This window comes from Culex quinquefasciatus, chromosome 2 (assembly GCF_015732765.1).
Source record: "Culex quinquefasciatus strain JHB chromosome 2, VPISU_Cqui_1.0_pri_paternal, whole genome shotgun sequence".
In the NCBI taxonomy this organism is placed as follows: Eukaryota; Metazoa; Arthropoda; class Insecta; order Diptera; family Culicidae; genus Culex; species Culex quinquefasciatus.
The window spans coordinates 206,871,799-206,890,525 of NC_051862.1; the positions used below are offsets into that span (position 1 = coordinate 206,871,799).

General features: G+C 37.5%; 1 protein-coding gene across 3 annotated transcripts in view; it reads left to right on the plus strand.

The window, feature by feature from the left end:
- LOC6054171 (nitric oxide synthase) overlaps positions 1 to 18,727 on the plus strand; it is a 151,106-nt gene that overhangs the window by 37,188 nt on the left and 95,191 nt on the right. The window contains exons 1-3 of one of the 3 annotated variants that reach the window (XM_038252988.1): positions 13,022 to 13,121; positions 15,656 to 15,736; positions 15,947 to 16,484. In XM_038252988.1, the coding sequence (XP_038108916.1) occupies positions 15,720 to 15,736; positions 15,947 to 16,484 (555 nt within the window). In that variant the 5' untranslated portion in view covers positions 13,022 to 13,121; positions 15,656 to 15,719. Of the gene's footprint in view, positions 1 to 9,309; positions 9,817 to 13,021; positions 13,122 to 15,655; positions 15,737 to 15,946; positions 16,485 to 18,727 lie in introns of those variants that run through there. The other 2 variants (XM_038252986.1, XM_038252987.1) reach the window with 2 other exon arrangements.

Here is an 18,727-nt window from a genome sequence, read left to right on the forward strand (position 1 = left end):
CTGAAGAGGTGGAAACGAGCAGGGTTGGAACAAACTTCTTATTCGAATACCTAGTTGGGGCAGGTAGATTGGGTCGAATGTTTTGCCTATTTATTACGCCAAGCTCAAATAGGTATCGCAAAAAGATATTCATTTAATCGTAACATCCACCAAATTTGTCAGTCGTTCGCCAAATCCTCTAGTCGCCCACCATGAACGTGTACCAAGTGTACGTGCCCGTCAACCAGATCGTTGCTCGGCGTAGCGCCGAACTTCACCAGGCCCAAAAGTGTCGCATCTGCCTATCAAACCGTAACCTGCGTGAAATCTACACCGGCGGTGATCAGTTCCGGCAGCAACTGATCGAACAACACTCAACGCGATTGCTAGCTGCTCACGAACTGCCGCGGTTCATCTGCGAGGGCTGCGAGGACGTGATGATCTTCTACCAGACGATGGTATCGAAGCGAGAACGGGCCGAGAGTTTGATGCAGTCGTTCGTGTTCGGTGGAGGAGCCTGGCCCGAGATTCTCGAGATGGAACTGAGTGATGAGGATGAGAGTTCCGACTCGGAGTCGGACTCGTCGGAAGAGGAAGAGGAGTTAGCACAACAGGTACAACCTGCTGTGAAGGTAGAAGCCGACAGCACTACAGAGAGTGTTCCCGATGCCGTACTAAGAAGCAGAGTGTTTGAACGGGAAGGTTTGAGTTCAACATTGGAGAGAAACGACGATTTTGATGGAATACTGGATGCGGTGATACAAAGACAACTGAACGGTCCCTCTCCACCAGAAGCTCAACCTTTTGATGCGATATTCGACGTGATCATGGGAAGACATCAAATCCGTGACCAGAATGAAGCCAACGATTCCGATGACGACATCGAACTAGTCAACGAGTATAATCTGAATCCGTTCTAATGAGGTGTAATTGCAAGCAATAAACTTCTCAAGCTAATAAATCCTGAATCGTTTAACCACAGGGTGATCAATAACATTGCCCCGCAGCCCTTCAAACATTTGCCAAACAATTAGATCAAACAAGGCAAAATCCTCTCCAACTCCCAAGTTAAGTCCCCAGGCAAACAATGACAAATCGCTCGGAAATAAATCCCGGATAAGCTCCGGCTTATTCGCAGCGATGAGCAAGTATCAAGCGTCGTCACTAATGAACCTCTCTGCCGTATTATCGGTTTTTGAGAGTGCCCCGGTGGTAGTCCTAATTGCGGCTGGGAGGGAACCCACCGGGGTCGTCCCTATAAACGGGCCATGTTTGTCATCAATTAAATTAAATTTGTCTTGCGGGTCGTGGCGGTGGCAAAAGGTGCCAAGGGCGGATCTTCTTTGTTGGTATACTGTTGATTTTTACAGGTTTCTGCTGAAGAGGACATATTGATACTATTGATGATACAATGAAGTTAAGGGGGTATGTTTAGTTTATTTGAAGAGAAAATAAATAGTTCACTATTTCTTATTTTTAAATATACATAATTTTGCAGAAGAAAAAAAGCTTACAAACTTTTCAATTTAATTTACCTTGAATCCCTTTAAAACAAACTGATGACTTCAGGAGGCACAATTGCAGTGAACCCCAACCCTGTTTGCCTGTTAGCAACAGATTGATTACCACGATTTCGAGCGTCTCTGCTAACGACGTGGAAATATTTGATTGGGACCATCGGTGCCAATAGGACAGGACACACAAAGGATGGGTGATTCAGTGAATAAACAGATGAACATGATGTTTTCCTCCTTGATTGAGTTTCAATTAATGGTTGTGTATTTTTACTGTCAATTAATTTAATTCGTTTTGTGGAGTACTTGTAATTATCGATGACATTTAAAAAGCTGTGATTGTGCACGAGATAACAAATATTGTTTCAAGAATTCCTAGGATAAATATGGAATTCAACTGAAATCATTTGCTTCCACAATTTGAACGGTCACAAAGGAAAAACAGCTGAACTTCATTAAACGGCTTACCCTCGACTGTGTCATCTAAATCCGCACATTTTATTCGAAACAAACGAAGCGAATTGAAACGAAAGCCCATTTGCTTAAACCGAGCGTCAAATAAACGCGTTTTCGTTCGCTTCCCTTCCGAGTTTTTAAGCCAGCATTAAAACGAGCATTTCCAAAAAGAAAAACGACAAAAAAATTGTTCAATCAAAGTGAAACTTAAGTACCCACGAAACGACGCCCCATATTAATCCCATCAGACTCCCACGCGCCGAGAGGAATTATCAACTCAACAGGTTGTCAGATCGCCCGCAGGCATCCTTCCTTCCTTCAATAAATAACGTTGGGGGCTCCCCAGTTGAGGGACGTTATGATGAATGTCAGAGGGACGTTACAGTGGGATTTCGAGTTTGACGGGGTGTAACTATAGAGTGAAGATTTTCAAATTTGATTCTTTGTCTTCCTAAGTCTTAAATCTATCTATCCATATTTTTGTTGTTTTTCATATTTTTTATGTGGAAAATTTTCTTATATGATATTTTTTTTCATTTTCCTTGAATTAAAAAAAATAATGGCAAAAAAATAGCTGAGAAGATTTTTTTTTTTAAATTCGGGGTATTCCTTAAAAACAAATATTCGAAAATAAATTTTGAAATCTTCGATACATTACGAACCCCCACTGCCTTCATTACCGTTCTGCGTAATGATAAGAAAGGAAAACATAAAGTGAGCAAGGTGAATGAAAGAAGTCTCATTCAGGGATTTGGCGCTTGGCACACCGAGAATAAAAGAAGGAACGTCTTCCTTACGTTGATTGTGCTTTTTTTGGGATGCTTTTGAGACATCCTTATTCTTTTTTTTTGTGAGCTTTCAGTGGCACAATTTACTGCGTGTATCACGTGTAGGAAAATATGGAAAAGAATGAGTTTAAGTAGACGTTTCCTTATTATTGCGTAGGTGGAAGAGTATGGAGGATAATTGTGCCGTTTTACTTCTTATTCGGGTTACTTAGATTAAAGAATATATTTTTTTAGTAGAATTCGGTCAGAGATAGGTGAGAGACATTCGAAATATTTTTATATTATAAACAAAAAAAAGAAAAGAAAATAGACAAGACAAGAATCCAAATAAAACATAAATTATAAATTTCTCTGAGAAACAACAATTTTTTTAAACATTCAGGAGAGCTCTTTCCTAAAAAATGCTGAGTAGTTCTCTAGAATTTTGCATTTTTTTCGAGAATTTTAATTTTGATCTTTTTTTTTGGGATGCAACCTTCAAATTACTATAACTGGGATTCGATGCATTCTATAAAAAGGTTATAAATTTGATTTTGCATTTGAAAATGACTTTAGAAATCTTATTTGACAATATTTAAGATTTTTTAACAGGAAAAAAAATATCGAAAAGTAATATCTTCGGTACCATATTTTGCACAGTCCTCAACTTTAGCGCGAAAATATCTTTTTTAGTCCCTTGCAACATATTAAAAATTGAAATAATACGTATTTTGTAAATTGAGCTTTAAGTAATAAAAAGTTGAATAAACATAATGCGTATTTTTAGAGTATCATTTTTTTCTGAAAAGTCCTAATCATAACTTACAACTTAATCTCTTAACAAAATACAGATATTCGAATATTCACATGCATATTTTGTAATTTTATGGAGACCTGTATGGAAAAAATAGTGAGGCAAAATGGCATAGGGAATGCATGAACAAAGTTTGAACATTATTACATCAACAAGTTTTTAGTTTAGATTTTCAAAGAGATCAAATATGTTTTTGTGTGTTCAAGGAATCTAAAAACAGTGTAGCCCAGATTTGTACCGACCTATAGAGTACAGTCGCCTCTCCGGCTGTCAATATTGATTGTGACCACCCTAACGAAAATAAGAAACTTGTTTTATTTGATTTTGGGTAATTCTCCGCCAACTCACACAGCAGTTGCCCCGACCCCTCTTCGATTTGCGTGAAACTTTGTCCTAAGGGGTAACTTTTGTCCCTGATCACGAATCCGAGGTCCGTTTTTTGATATCTCGTGACGGAGGGGCGGTACGACCCCTTCCATTTTTGAACATGCGAAAAAAGAGGTGTTTTTCAATAATTTGCAGCCTGAAACGGTGATGAGATAGAAATTTGGTGTCAAAGGGACTTTTATGTAAAATTAGACGCCCGATTTGATGGCGTACTCAGAATTCCGAAAAAACGTATTTTCATCGAAAAAAGTTTTAAAAATTCTCCCATTTTCCGTTACTCGACTGTAAAAAATTTTGGAACATGTCATTTTATGGGAAATTTAATGTACTTTTCGAATCTACATTGTCCCAGAAGGGTCATTTTTTCATTTAGAACAAAATTTTTCATTTTAAAATTTCGTGTTTTTTCTAACTTTGCAGGGTTATTTTTTAGAGTGTAACAATGTTCTACAAAGTTGTAGAGCAGACAATTACAAAAATTTTAATATATATACATAAGGGTTTTGCTTATAAACATCACAAGTTATCACGATTTTACGAAAAAAAGTTTTAAAAAAGTTGGTCGTCATCGATCATGGCCGTTCATGGTCACCCGCGACAGACACGGACGACGAAACAAAGAGAAACGCAAAAAGTAACTTTTTCAAAACTTTTTTTCGTAAAATCGCGATAACTTGTGATGTTTATAAGCAAACCCCTTATGTCTATATATCAAATTTTTGTAATTGTCTGCTCTACAACTTTGTAGAACATTGTTACACTCTAAAAATAACCCTGCAAAGTTAGAAAAACACGAAATTTTAAAATGAAAAATTTTGTTCTAAATGAAAAATGACCCTTCTGGGACAATGTAGATTCGAAAAGTACATTAAATTTCCCATAAAATGACATGTTTCAAAATTTTTACAGTCGAGTAACGGAAAATGGGAGAATTTTAAAACTTTTTAGTGTTTTTTCGATGAAAATACGTTTTTTCGGAATTCTGAGTACGCCATCAAATCGGGCGTCTAATTTTACATAAAAGTCCCTTTGACACCAAATTTCTATCTCATCACCGTTTCAGGCTGCAAATTATTGAAAAACACCTCTTTTTCGCATGTTCAAAATGGAAGTCGTACCGCCCTCCGTCACGAGATATCAAAAAACGGACCTCGGATTCGTGATCAGGGACAAAAGTTACCCCTTAGGACAAAGTTTCACGCAAATCGAAGAGGGGTCGGGGCAACTTTTCCCGATTTCGTGTGAGTTGGTAGAGAATTACCCTTTTATGATTTCTGCTTTTAGAATTGATTCTTGGTCATATTTTTGGGTTCAGGGATGGAATAATCGCGAAAAAATCAATTTCACTTGCGAACTTTCTTCACCCGCGAAAGAGAGAGGAGGCAAATCACGCAAAAGAAAATCGCTCCCGAAATTCTCCAAGAAAATCAATCAGCTGATGATTTTTTTGTGAATTCCCTTGTCAGGACCACTTAAAATCATTTATTTTACTTTATTTACACACATTGGCCATCTACAAAATGTGGCAGGTAATTTTTCGACGTGTGACTTTACACTTGCAAATGTAGTAGTGAAAAAGATGTTCCGCCGAATAATCAAGATGATGATTTTTTTTAGATTCCTTTTACCGATCTTTCGTGCGCGAGAGAGGAGAGCCATGCTTCTTTCGGATTTTTTCTCTTGATGAACATCCAAAGATTTTCTTATGATGATGATTCTGTAACCGTTGGTTACAATTCTGGATAATTGAAGCTTCGCCTCAGCATTTTATACCACTTACACTACACTACAACAGTTTTGATGGGGCGAAGCGTATCAGTGTAAGCGAGGCTGATGTCCACCAGTTTCCTGCGGGCGCATTTGAATACGTCACAAAGGAAATGGTGGGAAAAATGGACTTGGGAAAACAAATGAGGGAAGTCGATTTGGGGAAAATCGCTCTCTTCCAAACAGGCGTCCGAGTGGACAAGTCGTGCTCCCGCGAAGGGTCGTCAATCGCCCTTCCCATCGGCGGAACCAGGAGGTTTCCGCGAGCAGCTCGTCCATCTCGGATTGGTCGGCCTGGGTTGCGTAAATCCCGTGCCGGTAGCTTCCCACGTCTAACCGTAATAGGACCACCCCGTCGTCTGGCGCCTCCCGCGCCATCACCGTCAAGGACGACCACCCTCAGGCCGCTGGCCTTAACCGCAAAGGAGGGTCCCCTCTCGGCACGCCCGCATCAGTGGACTCTGGGGCTGCCGATCAGCCAATGAGGGAAGACGCCTGCCCACCGGAACCAGCAACGCCCGCTGGTCGTCCATCATCCCGGCACGGAAGCCGGAAGAACCGACGCCGCCCAAGGAGGCCGGCGAACAACGCTGCATCTGGCGCCGAAGTCCAGACTCGCAGCCAAGAACAAAGGGCCGCCGCATCCGTCAGCAACAACAATACCCCCTTTGGGGCAGTTCCCGCCGCAGAGTGGAGGTTGGACGAACTCCTCTGCCGGCCCGCAATCGCCGGAGGCGAACCATCAGCTGAGCGGATCACGGTATGTTAGCCCCTGAAAAACCCACACTTTACACACCCACACCCACACGAACAAAACCCCAAAATAAAGTGCTGATGAAAAGTGGAAATCCTTCCGTGTTTTTCTGTTGTAACCGATCCTCCCTTGAATCACCTAGTAGTTTGCCGACCCTGGGATTACCCTGTCCGAGTCATGCTCTACGCTGGCCAAGCCATTACTTTCAATTCTTCCATCGCTGGTTTCTATGAAAATTTTTATATGAACCTCAAATTATGACCAAAAATCGATATTTTGACAACTTAAGATAGTTGGACAATTTTCTAATTTCGTTAGCGTGGTCCCATGCACTTTTCCCTTGTGAATTGGACAAATGAAGATATCACGAGTTTAAAGAAAAACAGCCCTAAGTTTGTTTCTGCATTTGTAGTGCATGATCTCCTACTTCGAATGCAACCTGGCGCAAATTAAGCCTGCGCCTTTTCGAGGTATTTAAGTTTCAAATATGCATCGTTATTGCCTTAAAATTGCTGTGACTTTTAACCCTTAAGTATAAATTGACTTGTCAAAAAATAAAAATGTGTTTTTAGAGCTCTGAAAGTACCTCGAACATCACTTTTATCAAAAACTTAACCCTGAATTGCTACGTTCAAAAACTGATTTTTGAAGGTTTGCTCAGATGCTTTTTTCCTAAATTTGAGCGTAGTAGGCGTAGATTGCGAGATTAAATTGTGGTGTCTACGACAAAGTCGCTTGGATTGGAAAGCCAAACCACTAAAAAAACAAAAAAAATCTCAAAAATATTCCCGATAGGTTTTCAAATAGGATAGGATTTTCAAAACCAAAGGTAGCTCCTTTCTATTTAAAACAACTGTTCTGAAGGCACCAAAGCTTCAAAACTTCTCAATTTTTCGGAAAATCCATTTTCCATTTAATTTTGCCATCCGAACCACTGTGCAATGCTCTCATCTTCAAATGAATCGAGTAGGAGTCATGGCCTGCTGTGATTGTGACTACATTAACAATTTTAAATAAAACAAGTTTGACAAGTTTGTCAATAAACTCATCAAAAGTTGAATTCAAAATGGCTCAACTGGATTATTCCTCATCTGCAGATGAGATTGAAACAATCTGGGATCAGTTCAGTGACCCTTTGGTCATTGACGAAAGCTACGGTCAAGTCGAAGATCTGGAGAGTTTGCTGTTCGACGTGCACGGAGAAATTGGTTCCAATTTGTCCGACGCAGAAATCATGGGAGGTGTCTTCAACTTGGATTCTTTGGACCTACTGGAACTGCTGGATGACGGTGAATCAAGCCCGGAACCGATGGATGTCCCGTTCTGCCGAGTGTTTATGCAGTTTGGACCGGAAGCTGTTTACTATCAGTGCGATACTTGTTCGTTGATTTTTGATAGTATTGAAAGCATGTTTGAGCATTTGCAGGCGGAACACTTTGTTGTTATTTAAGTAAGAAATATAAAAACCTGGGAATTCCCTATATTTGTTTGTTATTACTACATATAACCGTAACTTAGAGCAATAAATTACCTGTGGATTATACCTGCCTCAAATACTTAGCTGTTTGTTTAGAATGTACTAACCTGAAGTTGAACAGGTACTCACAATGGTCTGTATAAAATGTTGCACGTTGTTGTACTTTCAACATCAATCACATCTCAGCTATCAAAGCTAGTTAGAGACATAGTCACAACCAGAAAAAAGTCATGGAGTTCTACGGTACCGTCCTCTCCAGAGCCCAGCGTGTCCGTTCCGCCCAGGTCTGCCGAACGTGTCTCCAAACTGCGACTCTAATGGACATCAGCGGAAATGAGCGCTTCCTCAGTCTGCTCTCGGAAGTACTTTCGAGCAACGTCCAAGCCGAACAACGACTTCCGGTTTTCATCTGTGAACAGTGCCTCAAAATGCTGGAAGTCACGTTTCATTTCAAGTCGCTTGCCCACCGAACTAAAACCATGTTCACCAGCTACATCCGGACTGGGACGGTGTGGCCAACGCCGACCAAGCTGCAGCACCAGGAGTACATGTCGCCGACGGTGAGGAAAACGCGACGACCCGTTGCGGATCGTTCCCGGCTGGCGTCGATCAAGCGCCGGTTGTTTGAGGATTCGCTGATCGTCGACGAAAGTGCGGTTGAGGTCAGTTGTTTGAGTTTTATTACGGAGGACACGGAGTCGGTGATGGAAGTTGAGGAGATTGGTGGCGAAGTTGTGGTGGAATGTGAAGTTCCGATGTTTAATTTTGGACTGGAGATGTCGGCGTACTACGAAGAACCTACGGTGGAGTGGGTGCAGAATTCGGTGCAGATGGAAAATGTGTCCTGCGAGAATTATGTTGAGATTCATGATATGGAATCGTTTCAGCTGTTGTTGAATAGTATGGAAGGGGTGGAATATGAGTTGCTTCCTTATGGTATTGAATAATTGGCATAAAAGGATGTATCCTGGAATTGAGAAATAAATTAAAACAATTTTCAAATAAAATATAAGCGTAAGGATAAATTGAATAAGCAAAAAAAAACACAATTTAAACGGTAAATGATTGTAAATACAAATAAAAACATAAAGACTTGATGAACAAAAACTATTCTTTCTCTTAAAAAATTACCTTCTCCCTTAAATAAAATCAGTTCCACCCATCATCGAACCACTTAAAATTAAATTAATAAAGCACATTTCCACTGACCCTGCCCTGCCATAATCATCTCCCCTCCAGGCCAATTACAAGCCCTCGGGTGATCAAATTCACACAGCTTTTCACACCCTCATCCTGCCGTAACCTCTACAATACTTCACGCCATCATCAATCAATTAGGTGCAACAATCCGATTAATTTCCACATCCTCTCTCTCCACACTTCTCCACTTTCAGCAGAAGCAGCTGGAGCAGAAGTGACACCAGTTGGACCCACGTGGACGAGTTTCGATGGGCAGCCTGTTGAAGTGCCACGTCGCCGTTGTCGTGTCTCGTAATGGTGAAAGTGGTACCGATGTTTGACACTAGATGTCGTTAGTTGAAACTGGCACCACCGGTTGGACCAATTGAGAGTGTCATCGGGTGTGTGTGTGTGCGCGCTGTAATTAAAAGTGATTGAAGTAAAGTGAAGTGAAGTGTGTCGATCGCGTTCAGGAAGTTCAGGAATCTCTCCCTCTCTGAAAGTGGCAGCAGCAGGAATCGCAAAATGATGTCACAACACTTGAACTCGATGCTCGAGCATCTCAAAATGGGCTCGCTGATGAACAAAGGTCGTAACAACAATAGCAATGGGAGCGCTGGTGGTGGTGGTGGCAGTGCTGCCAGTAATGGCAGTGCAAGCAACGGAACCGTGGCGAACCACATCGGAAACGGGCTCAACAATAATAACAACGGAAGTGTCGGGTAAGTGGCGTGGCGTTGGAAATGTCTACGGTTTACCTGGAGTGGGTTTGGACGTAGGGTCATTCATTAGAAAATTATAGTTTGCATAATAGTTACCATCGTTTTATTCTGTTGCACGTCTATTTTTGGTTAAATATATTTTTCAATGTATTCAGTATTTTTTTTAATTTCAATACAAATTTTAAAAAAATAACTACTTATGGGATTCTCTACTATCTCACACGGAATTGAGAAAAGTTGTCCGACCCCTCTTCGATTTGCGTGAAACTTTGTCCTAAGGGGTTTTTGTCCCTGATTACGAATCCGAGGTCCGTTTTTTTGATATCTCGTGATGGAGGGACGGCCCCTTCAATTTTTGAACATGCGCAAAAAGACATGTATTTCAATAATTTGTAGCCTAAAACGGTGTTGAGATGGAAATTTGGTTTCAAAGGGACTATTTTTGTAAAATTGGACGCCCGATTTGAAATCGTACTCAGAGTTAAAAAAAAAAAAAACGTATTTTTCATCGAAAAAAGTTTCAAAAAACTCTGCCATTTTCCGTTACTCAACTGTATTTTTTTTTGAAACATGGAACTTTAAGGGAAATTTAATGTAATTTTCTAATCAAAATTATCCCAGAAGCAGAAGGGCAATTTTTTCACCTTGAACAAAAAATTTCATTTAGGGGAAATTCTCGTATCTTTGGCAGGTTAAGCTCTCGCTCCTAACTCCATCCAATTTGCTGATTTTCACTATTTAAACAACTAATTTTGCCAAACTTTTGATAGAAACTTGCTTGCTCACTTCTTATTGAGCTATTTATCACTCGATTTCAGTTGAAAACGCTTTTAATTAGCTTTAATTGCATGTCAAAGTTCTGACCTGCCAACATTAGAGGCACGCTGGAATTAGATGCTGTTCCCCTAAAATTTCGTGTTTTTTCTAACTTTGCTGGGTTATTTTTTAGAGTGTAATAATGTTCCACAAAGTTGTAGAGCAGACAATTACAAAAAATAATATTCATAAACATAAGGGGTTTGCTTGTAATCATCACGAGTTATCATTATTTTACAGAAAAAAAGTTTTGAAAATGTATTTTTTTATTTCTCTTTTTTTCGTCAATCGTGGCTGTCGCGGGTTACGATGAACGGCCATGATCGACGCAACCAACGTTTTCAAAACTTGTTTTCGTAAAATCGCGATAACTCGTCATGGTTATAAGTAAACCTCTCATGTTCATATATCAAAATTTTTGTAATTGTCTAGCAGAGTGATTTTTAGATGATAAATACGTTTCTTCGGAATTTTGAGAACGCCATCAAATCGGGCGTCCAATTTTACATAAAAGTCCCTTTGATACCAACTTTCCGTCTCATCACCGTTTCAGGCTGCAAATTATTGAAAACATGTAATTTTTCGCATGTTCAAAAATTGAAGGGGTCTTACCGGTTACCCTTTATGACAAAGTTTCACGCAAATCGACGGGACAACTGCTGTGTGAGTTGGCGGAGATTGACCCCAATATCAAATTTCTTTTTTTTTTATTTCCGAGAGATTATCAAAATTTTAACTCAATTTTTGACATTTGAGTAAAATTTCAATACCTTTAAAAATTAAAGAAATAATCATTTATTAATACAGTCTAGACTCGGTAATCCGAAGCCTCAATTATGCGAAGTATCGATTATCCGTAGGTTCAATTCGAAACACGAACAAAAATTTTTTGTTTCGTGCCTTTTCATTTCTTACTTTCAGCAAAAAAATCGGGTATGTACTACGTCTTCATATACTTAGTGTCTAAATTTAAAAAAAAACAAGCTTGAGATTAAATATTCACACATGCAAGGAAGCATTTTTTTTTGTTTTGCAATAAAATAATACCAATCCAACGTATTATTTGGATTTTGCCTTTGTATTTTTAAAGATTTCTGTTTCAAAATCTAACATTTTTCATGTTTGAATTTTTTTTTTTCATTTCTATATTGATGATTTAAGAATCAACCAATAAACTGAAAAATGGCGCAAGAAAATAAAATTATCCATTTCGTGAAAATGTGAAATAAAATTGATTTTTTTTCTTTTTTTAAGGAACTTGATTAAAATTGATTTTAAAATTCCAATTAGAATGCAAAAATATCGTTTGTTCAGAACAGTTTTTCAGTGATAAACTTGTGTTTAAAAAAAAGCTTATAAAAAGCAAATTATTTAGACTGAAGAAAAAATAACTGCAAATATTTTTAAAATATTGAAATGAGACAAGAAATCTGGAAGCAAAAAATATCTGACACATTCTCCAGAATATTTTTTATGAACATCAATAGTATAAAGAAGTTCAATGAGCTAAACATGAAAACTACTCAATATACATTTTTCTACACGTTTTAAAATTTGTGTTTTTAAAATCTTTTAAAATGTTTTATAAAATATATTTCAATAAAAGTGCATGCAAAAACTGTTTTTTGTTTCATTAAGCTTGGATCAAAATCATTTGGATCCAAATTTCGTTTAGAATTTTTTTGTTAAGCCGCATTGATTTCTTTTATACATGGTTGTGCTGATAATAAAGCTTTAAAAAAAACTTTCAACGACCAGTTGAATTTGAATGTTTCTGCCTTTTTTACTAATTTTTAAATTAATTATATCAGGGTATTCAATAGCAATCTACAAACCGAATAACAATAAATAAAAAAAAAACTAAATGAAAATAAATGAAATAAACACATTTTAAATGTTATAATTCTGATTTGCAACACAAGTTTATTCATTTGATTACATGAAAAGAACCTAATAAGAATAATTTTATGAAAAAAATGTTTACTTTTTCAATTTTTTATCAAACATTGGTTCCGGCCCGTCACTGCTTCAGAAAAATCAGATCTGGCCCGCAGGGCCAGAAGGTTGGGCACCCCTGACATAAGTCATCAATTAAAAGTAAAAATAGTTATATTCTGGAGTTTTTTTTAAAAGGACCAATAAACCAATTTTTTTGTTTTTGCCTTTTGGGTGTTTTTTAATACCCCTGACTCAATGCGGTTCTAAAAACACCCAAAAAGCAAAAACTGGAAATTTGGTTTATTGGACCTTTAAAAAAAAACTCCAGAATTATACTAATCAATCAACGTCCACCAAGCAAACCAGTGTAGGTTAAGCTCCCCTATACGGCAAAAAACTCGATGACAGTCCACTCCTCATCTTACTGAGAGGACTGTTTGTGAAGATTGAGAGCATGCAGAAATAAAGAAAACAATCGTTTTTGATCTTTTGTAAAACTAGTAATTAGTTATTTTTAGAAGTTTAGTAGTGTTTTAGTAATTTTTAGCTTCCACCCGAGCAGACGGAAATAACTTGGGAAGGTCAGTTTTTGATATTGTGAGAAGATCGAAATATGTTATTGGGATGATCGGATTAGTTGTTAAAATAACAAAAATCAATAACAAAGATTTGTTCGAAGAATAACTTAAACTGTTATTATGTTGTTATTGCAATAACAAACCAATAACACAGAAGGAATCATGAAGGAATAACAAGATTTGTTATTTTGTGCGGAGAGGTGGAGCAGCATAATAACAAAAAATGTTATTGCACTGGTATGTCTCCATAACAAAAAAAGTTATTGTTTTGGTTTATTTATAATTTGCAAATAAACCTGCAGTTGCCATAACTCCTCTGTACTAGTCAGGGCTGTAGAGTCGGGTACCTCCAAGCGACTTTGAATCCATACTTTGAAGACAACTCCGACACTGGATGCAGGATATGACGTCAACGACGACTTTAGCTCTCCAAAAATACCCGACTTCACAGATTCCGACTCCAAGTAAAAGTTGCTGAAAATTAGATGAATCCGATGCAGTCTCCGAGGTCACACTCCAGCTCGAACTTCAACGTCAGCTCCGACTTCCTGGCTCTGTGAAAATAATAACAGTTTTTGTTATTCACACTTCAAAAATTCTCAATAAATAAATCAATTCCGTTAGCGAATATAACAAAATAAAAAAAAAGAACTCTCAAAAGTTAATTTATCGGATTAATTTTAGCTTGAAACCCCATTTCATGGTGAAATAATGACCCCGATGAAATTGGTCAAAATTATTTCATAGTTCTAGCCAATTTTAGTAAAATCCCTTAGGGGTATATCAAATAATTAAAAATCAACTTTCAAAATTTCAACTTTTAGAATAATTTTAGCTTAAGGACCCCATTTCATGGCCAAAATAATGACCCCGACGAAATTGGTCAAAATTATCCCATAGTTCTAACCATTTTAAACTAAGTCCTTTAGGGGATATATCAAATAATTAAAAATCAACTTTCAAAATTTCAACTTTTATAATAATTTTAGCTTAAGGACCCCATTTCATGGCCAAAATAATGACCCCGACGAAATTGGTCAAAATTATCCCATAGTTCTAGCCAATTTTAGTAAAATCCCTTAGGGGGTATATCAAATAATTAAAAAAATCAACTTTCAAAATTTCAACTTTTTATAATAATTTTAGCTTAAGGACCCCATTTCATGGCCAAAATAATGACCCTGACGAAATTGGTCAAAATTATCCCATAGTTCTAACCATTTTAAATTAAGTCCTTTAGGGGGTATATCAAATAATTAAAAAAATCAACTTTCAAAATTTCAACTTTTTAGAATAATTTTAGCTTAAGGACCCCATTTCATGGCCAAAATAATGACCCTGACGAAATTGGTAAAAATTATCCCATAGTTCTAACCATTTTAAACTAAGTCCTTTAGGGGGTATATCAAATAATTAAAAAAATCAACTTTCAAAATTTCAACTTTTTAGAATAATTTTAGCTTAAGGACCCCATTTCATGACCAAAATAATGATCCCGATGAAATTGGTAAAAATTATCCCATAGTTCTAGCCAATTTTAACAAAGTCCCTTAGGGGGTATATCAAATAATTAAAAAAATCAACTTTCAAAATTTCAACTTTTTAGAATAATTTTAGCTTAAGGACCCCATTTCATGGCCAAAATAATGACCCTGACGAAATTGGTAAAAATTATCCCATAGTTCTAACCATTTTAAACTAAGTCCTTTAGGGGGTATATCAAATAATTAAAAAAATCAACTTTCAAAATTTCAACTTTTTAGAATAATTTTAGCTTAAGGACCCCATTTCATGGCCAAAATAATGACCCCGACGAAATTGGTCAAAATTATCCCATAGTTCTAACCATTTTAAACTAAGTCCTTTAGGGGGTATATCAAATAATTAAAAAAATCAACTTTCAAAATTTCAACTTTTTAGAATAATTTTAGCTTAAGGACCCCATTTCATGGCCAAAATAATGACCCCGACGAAATTGGTCAAAATTATCCCATAGTTCTAGCCAATTTTAGCAAAGTCCCTTAGGGGGTATATCAAATAATTTAAAAAATCAACTTCCAATATTTCAACTTTTTAGAATAATTTTAGCTTAAGGACCCCATTTCATGGCCAAAATATTGACCCCGACGAAATTAGACAAAATTATCCCAAAGATCTAAACATATTTAACAAAAGAAAAATAATAACAGATTGTGTTATGGACACTTAGAAACTTTTCCATTTGTGCGATTTGTGGTAATTTTATTTCTAAGTCAGTATACCGAACGAATAACAAATTTTGTTATTAGGAGAGTTTTTGAAATGTATAACATTTCCTCTTATTGGCGTGTTATTAAACATTTTCAATATAATATCACTTCAATACCAAATATTGTTATTTTATCAGAAACTGTTATTAATTTTTCTTCTTGAAGTTGAACTTCAGGTTAAAATAATAACACTGTTTGTTATTTTAACAGGATTTGTTATTGAAATATTATGAATTTTGTTATTACCGTCTGCCCGGGCACACTTTGTTAGGTTTTTGTATTTTTACTTGTGTTTTAGCAATTGCTTGTATTATCTGTTATCATGTTCAAAAAGAGATCGTAAGTAAATGCTAATAAAACCGTCATATTTTACAAAAAATTTAAAGCCTGAAAATTTAATTTCAGTTGTTGAACATCAACTGTTTTTTTCAGTTTTCCATGAAAAGTTTTTTTTAGATACTTTTAACTTTTTATGTTTCTGACAATCTTGAAGAAGCAAAAATATAACCATCAGACAAAATCATCTGCAATTTTTTCTCTCTTCCCCAGCACCAACACAAACAACAACAACAACCATGTGACGGGCCTCAAAACCCCGGACAAAAACGGTTCCGCCGTGGCGGTGGACGGATTCCCCGACCATCGACCGCAAGCCCCGTCGGAGGTGATCAAAGTGACACCCAGTGACACGGTGACTCCTCCTGTAGTGATGGGTGGCAAATCTGGCCACGGCGATGGTCATCATCCCCCGGCCAGTGGTCACCGGTTCGAACCGGGCCGCAAACGGTGCAGCATTTCGGTTCACAGTCAGCATAATCAGCACCTGCCCGGTGGCGACGGGGGTGGTCCCGGTGGGGGGTCCAACGGGGATGCCATCCGACCCGGGGGTTATCGTGAACTATCGCCGCAATCGTTGCGAATCCATCGGAAGTCCTCGCACGACATTCGCATTCTGGGCGCGGACGGTGAGACGTTGCATGGGTTCATGGAAGGTGGCAAGATGCCCAACGTGGTGAAACCGATGAAACTCAAGTGTATTAGCACCAAGGCCGAGTCGTACGACACGCTGCACGGAAGGGCACTGGATGTAAGTACCGTTGGATACATATTTGCTGGGTGGGCTTTGGGAAATGTGCGTGTTTTGCACGTGGATTGAATGATTGCGAAAGGGGAATGGAGTTGGTGACGCATTGACAGAATAATATTATTCGGGAGGATCGGAATAGGTCGTACTGAAACGGTGCCGTGGCATAATGATAGCCAAAATTTTCGACAATAATCATATAATTCCATGATATTAATTTTTTGACACTCGCAACTTTATATTTATTGCTCGAGAATCTAGATTGCAACAAAAAATTGAGACAGATAAACGTTTCACACGATTTTCAATTTCCAAAACTTAGCTTTATAACTGTGAAGTTATTTCGTAATATTGGATTCAATACACTAAAGTTTCAGATAGTCACCAAAATGTTCGCTGCAGTGCAGCTTAGAAGCTTCTCTCCGTTTCCAACAAAGATGTTTACATTCATCAAGCAACCAAACTCCACTCTACTCGACCGTATCCTTCGCAGAACAACCGGCCCAGTCCCGCGGGCCACGATGTACATTATTCATTGAGATAAGCAAAAAGCATCCAACGAGAAGTCGAAGCTCTTGCCTATCTTGGCTAATTAAAGCGAAACGCCTCCATTCACTGGATCGGCTCTGATTAAGGATTATTATTAGGAAGATTACATCTTAATCTTAGGCATCATTTAGAAGTTTGGTTGGAACATGAACAAAATTTAAGACATTTTACAAATCTAGACTTGAGATTTTTTTTTACGATATTTCAGAAATATGTTTTTTTATAAAATCTTTCTTTTTTTGAACAGATTTTCAGTGAACCAATCGTTCCCAACCTAAAGAGTTGCTTCAAGAGAAATTAAGCCAGCAGTAATTACGGTATTATTCGTGCGCAGGAAAAGTGTATCTGTTCATGTTAATGTAATTATGTAGATAAGGCCAGCGTTTTATTTAGACTTTCTTTCGGTTCCGCCATGACCTCGTATCCGCTGCCGTTGAATATTAAAGGCGCCATTTGCGGAAAACCGATTACCCTTTTCCTGATAACCAAGTTCTTAAAATAAGAAATGGCAGCCCCGTTACCTTCGCACAATCCCTGGTACCGTTTATCGCATCAAAAACGTTTACTCGAATGTAAACATATTTTGCCACCAACCGAAGTCAAATGTGAGATTACTCCTCGGAGTGCGTGAACAGCCATTTGTTTTGAAAGAGCATTTTTATTCCTTAGAACCGTTTACGCGACAACGTCGCTGGCACGTGCCTCACTTTGCCTCCGGAAAACAGCTAATAATTTGATCAACGCGCCGATATGGAAATTGGAAAACTCTGTTCTTTTGTCGGTCGATGGTTTCGGGGCACGGTTCTGAGTAGGGGAATGGGTCTTATTTTTAGATTTTGTTTGTGTTTTGCTTAATCTTTGTTTTTACATGTTATGTTCAATGTTTTTTGGATTTCACATTTTTTATCATAATGGAAATCATTCAAAATTATGTTAAGTATTGAAATGAAAGATTTTTTACAACACTTTTGCACCACATTTTTTTTAAATATTGATGATTTACTCCAAACATAATAAAATCACAGTAAAACATAAAGTCGAAATAGGAGAAGTTCTCGTATGTTAGGCAGGCTAACCATTCGGTCCTATTTCCATCCAGTTTTATGATTTTCACTATTTACTACACAGAAAAAAATCATGGTAATATTACATCTGGGAAGGGGTACATCTTTTATGTTAGAAAAAAGGTGTAATTTTACCTCTAGTAATGTGTAATTTTACCACTTTTCAGGTGTAATGCCACTTTTTCAGTCTAAATTGAGGTAAAATTACATCATAAAAGAGGTAATATACAACCTTCAAAATTATAGTTTCCAAATTTACATTATTTTTTAATGTGTATTTATTTTGCAAAACTCTGGGTAGAACATGCTTGCTTACATTCAACTGAGCTATCTATCACTCGATTTCAATTGAACACTCCTACACTGCTAGTCAAAGTGCCAACATTTGGAGCACGATGGATTCACCAATTGGATGCCGAAAAGTATTTTTCAGCTCGGTTTTTTTTTCGTAGAAAAGTAGGCCGTTTCGTCATTCGAGATTGACAGGAAAAAGGGTAAAAAAGGTCAACAAAAAATTAACAAAACCCTACTGCCCAATTTTTTTTTATCGATTTTTTTTTATTTTATTTACTTTTCTTGTGTTATGTTTTTCTTGTTTCATTTTTGCTTTTTTTACATTTATCTACAGTAGGC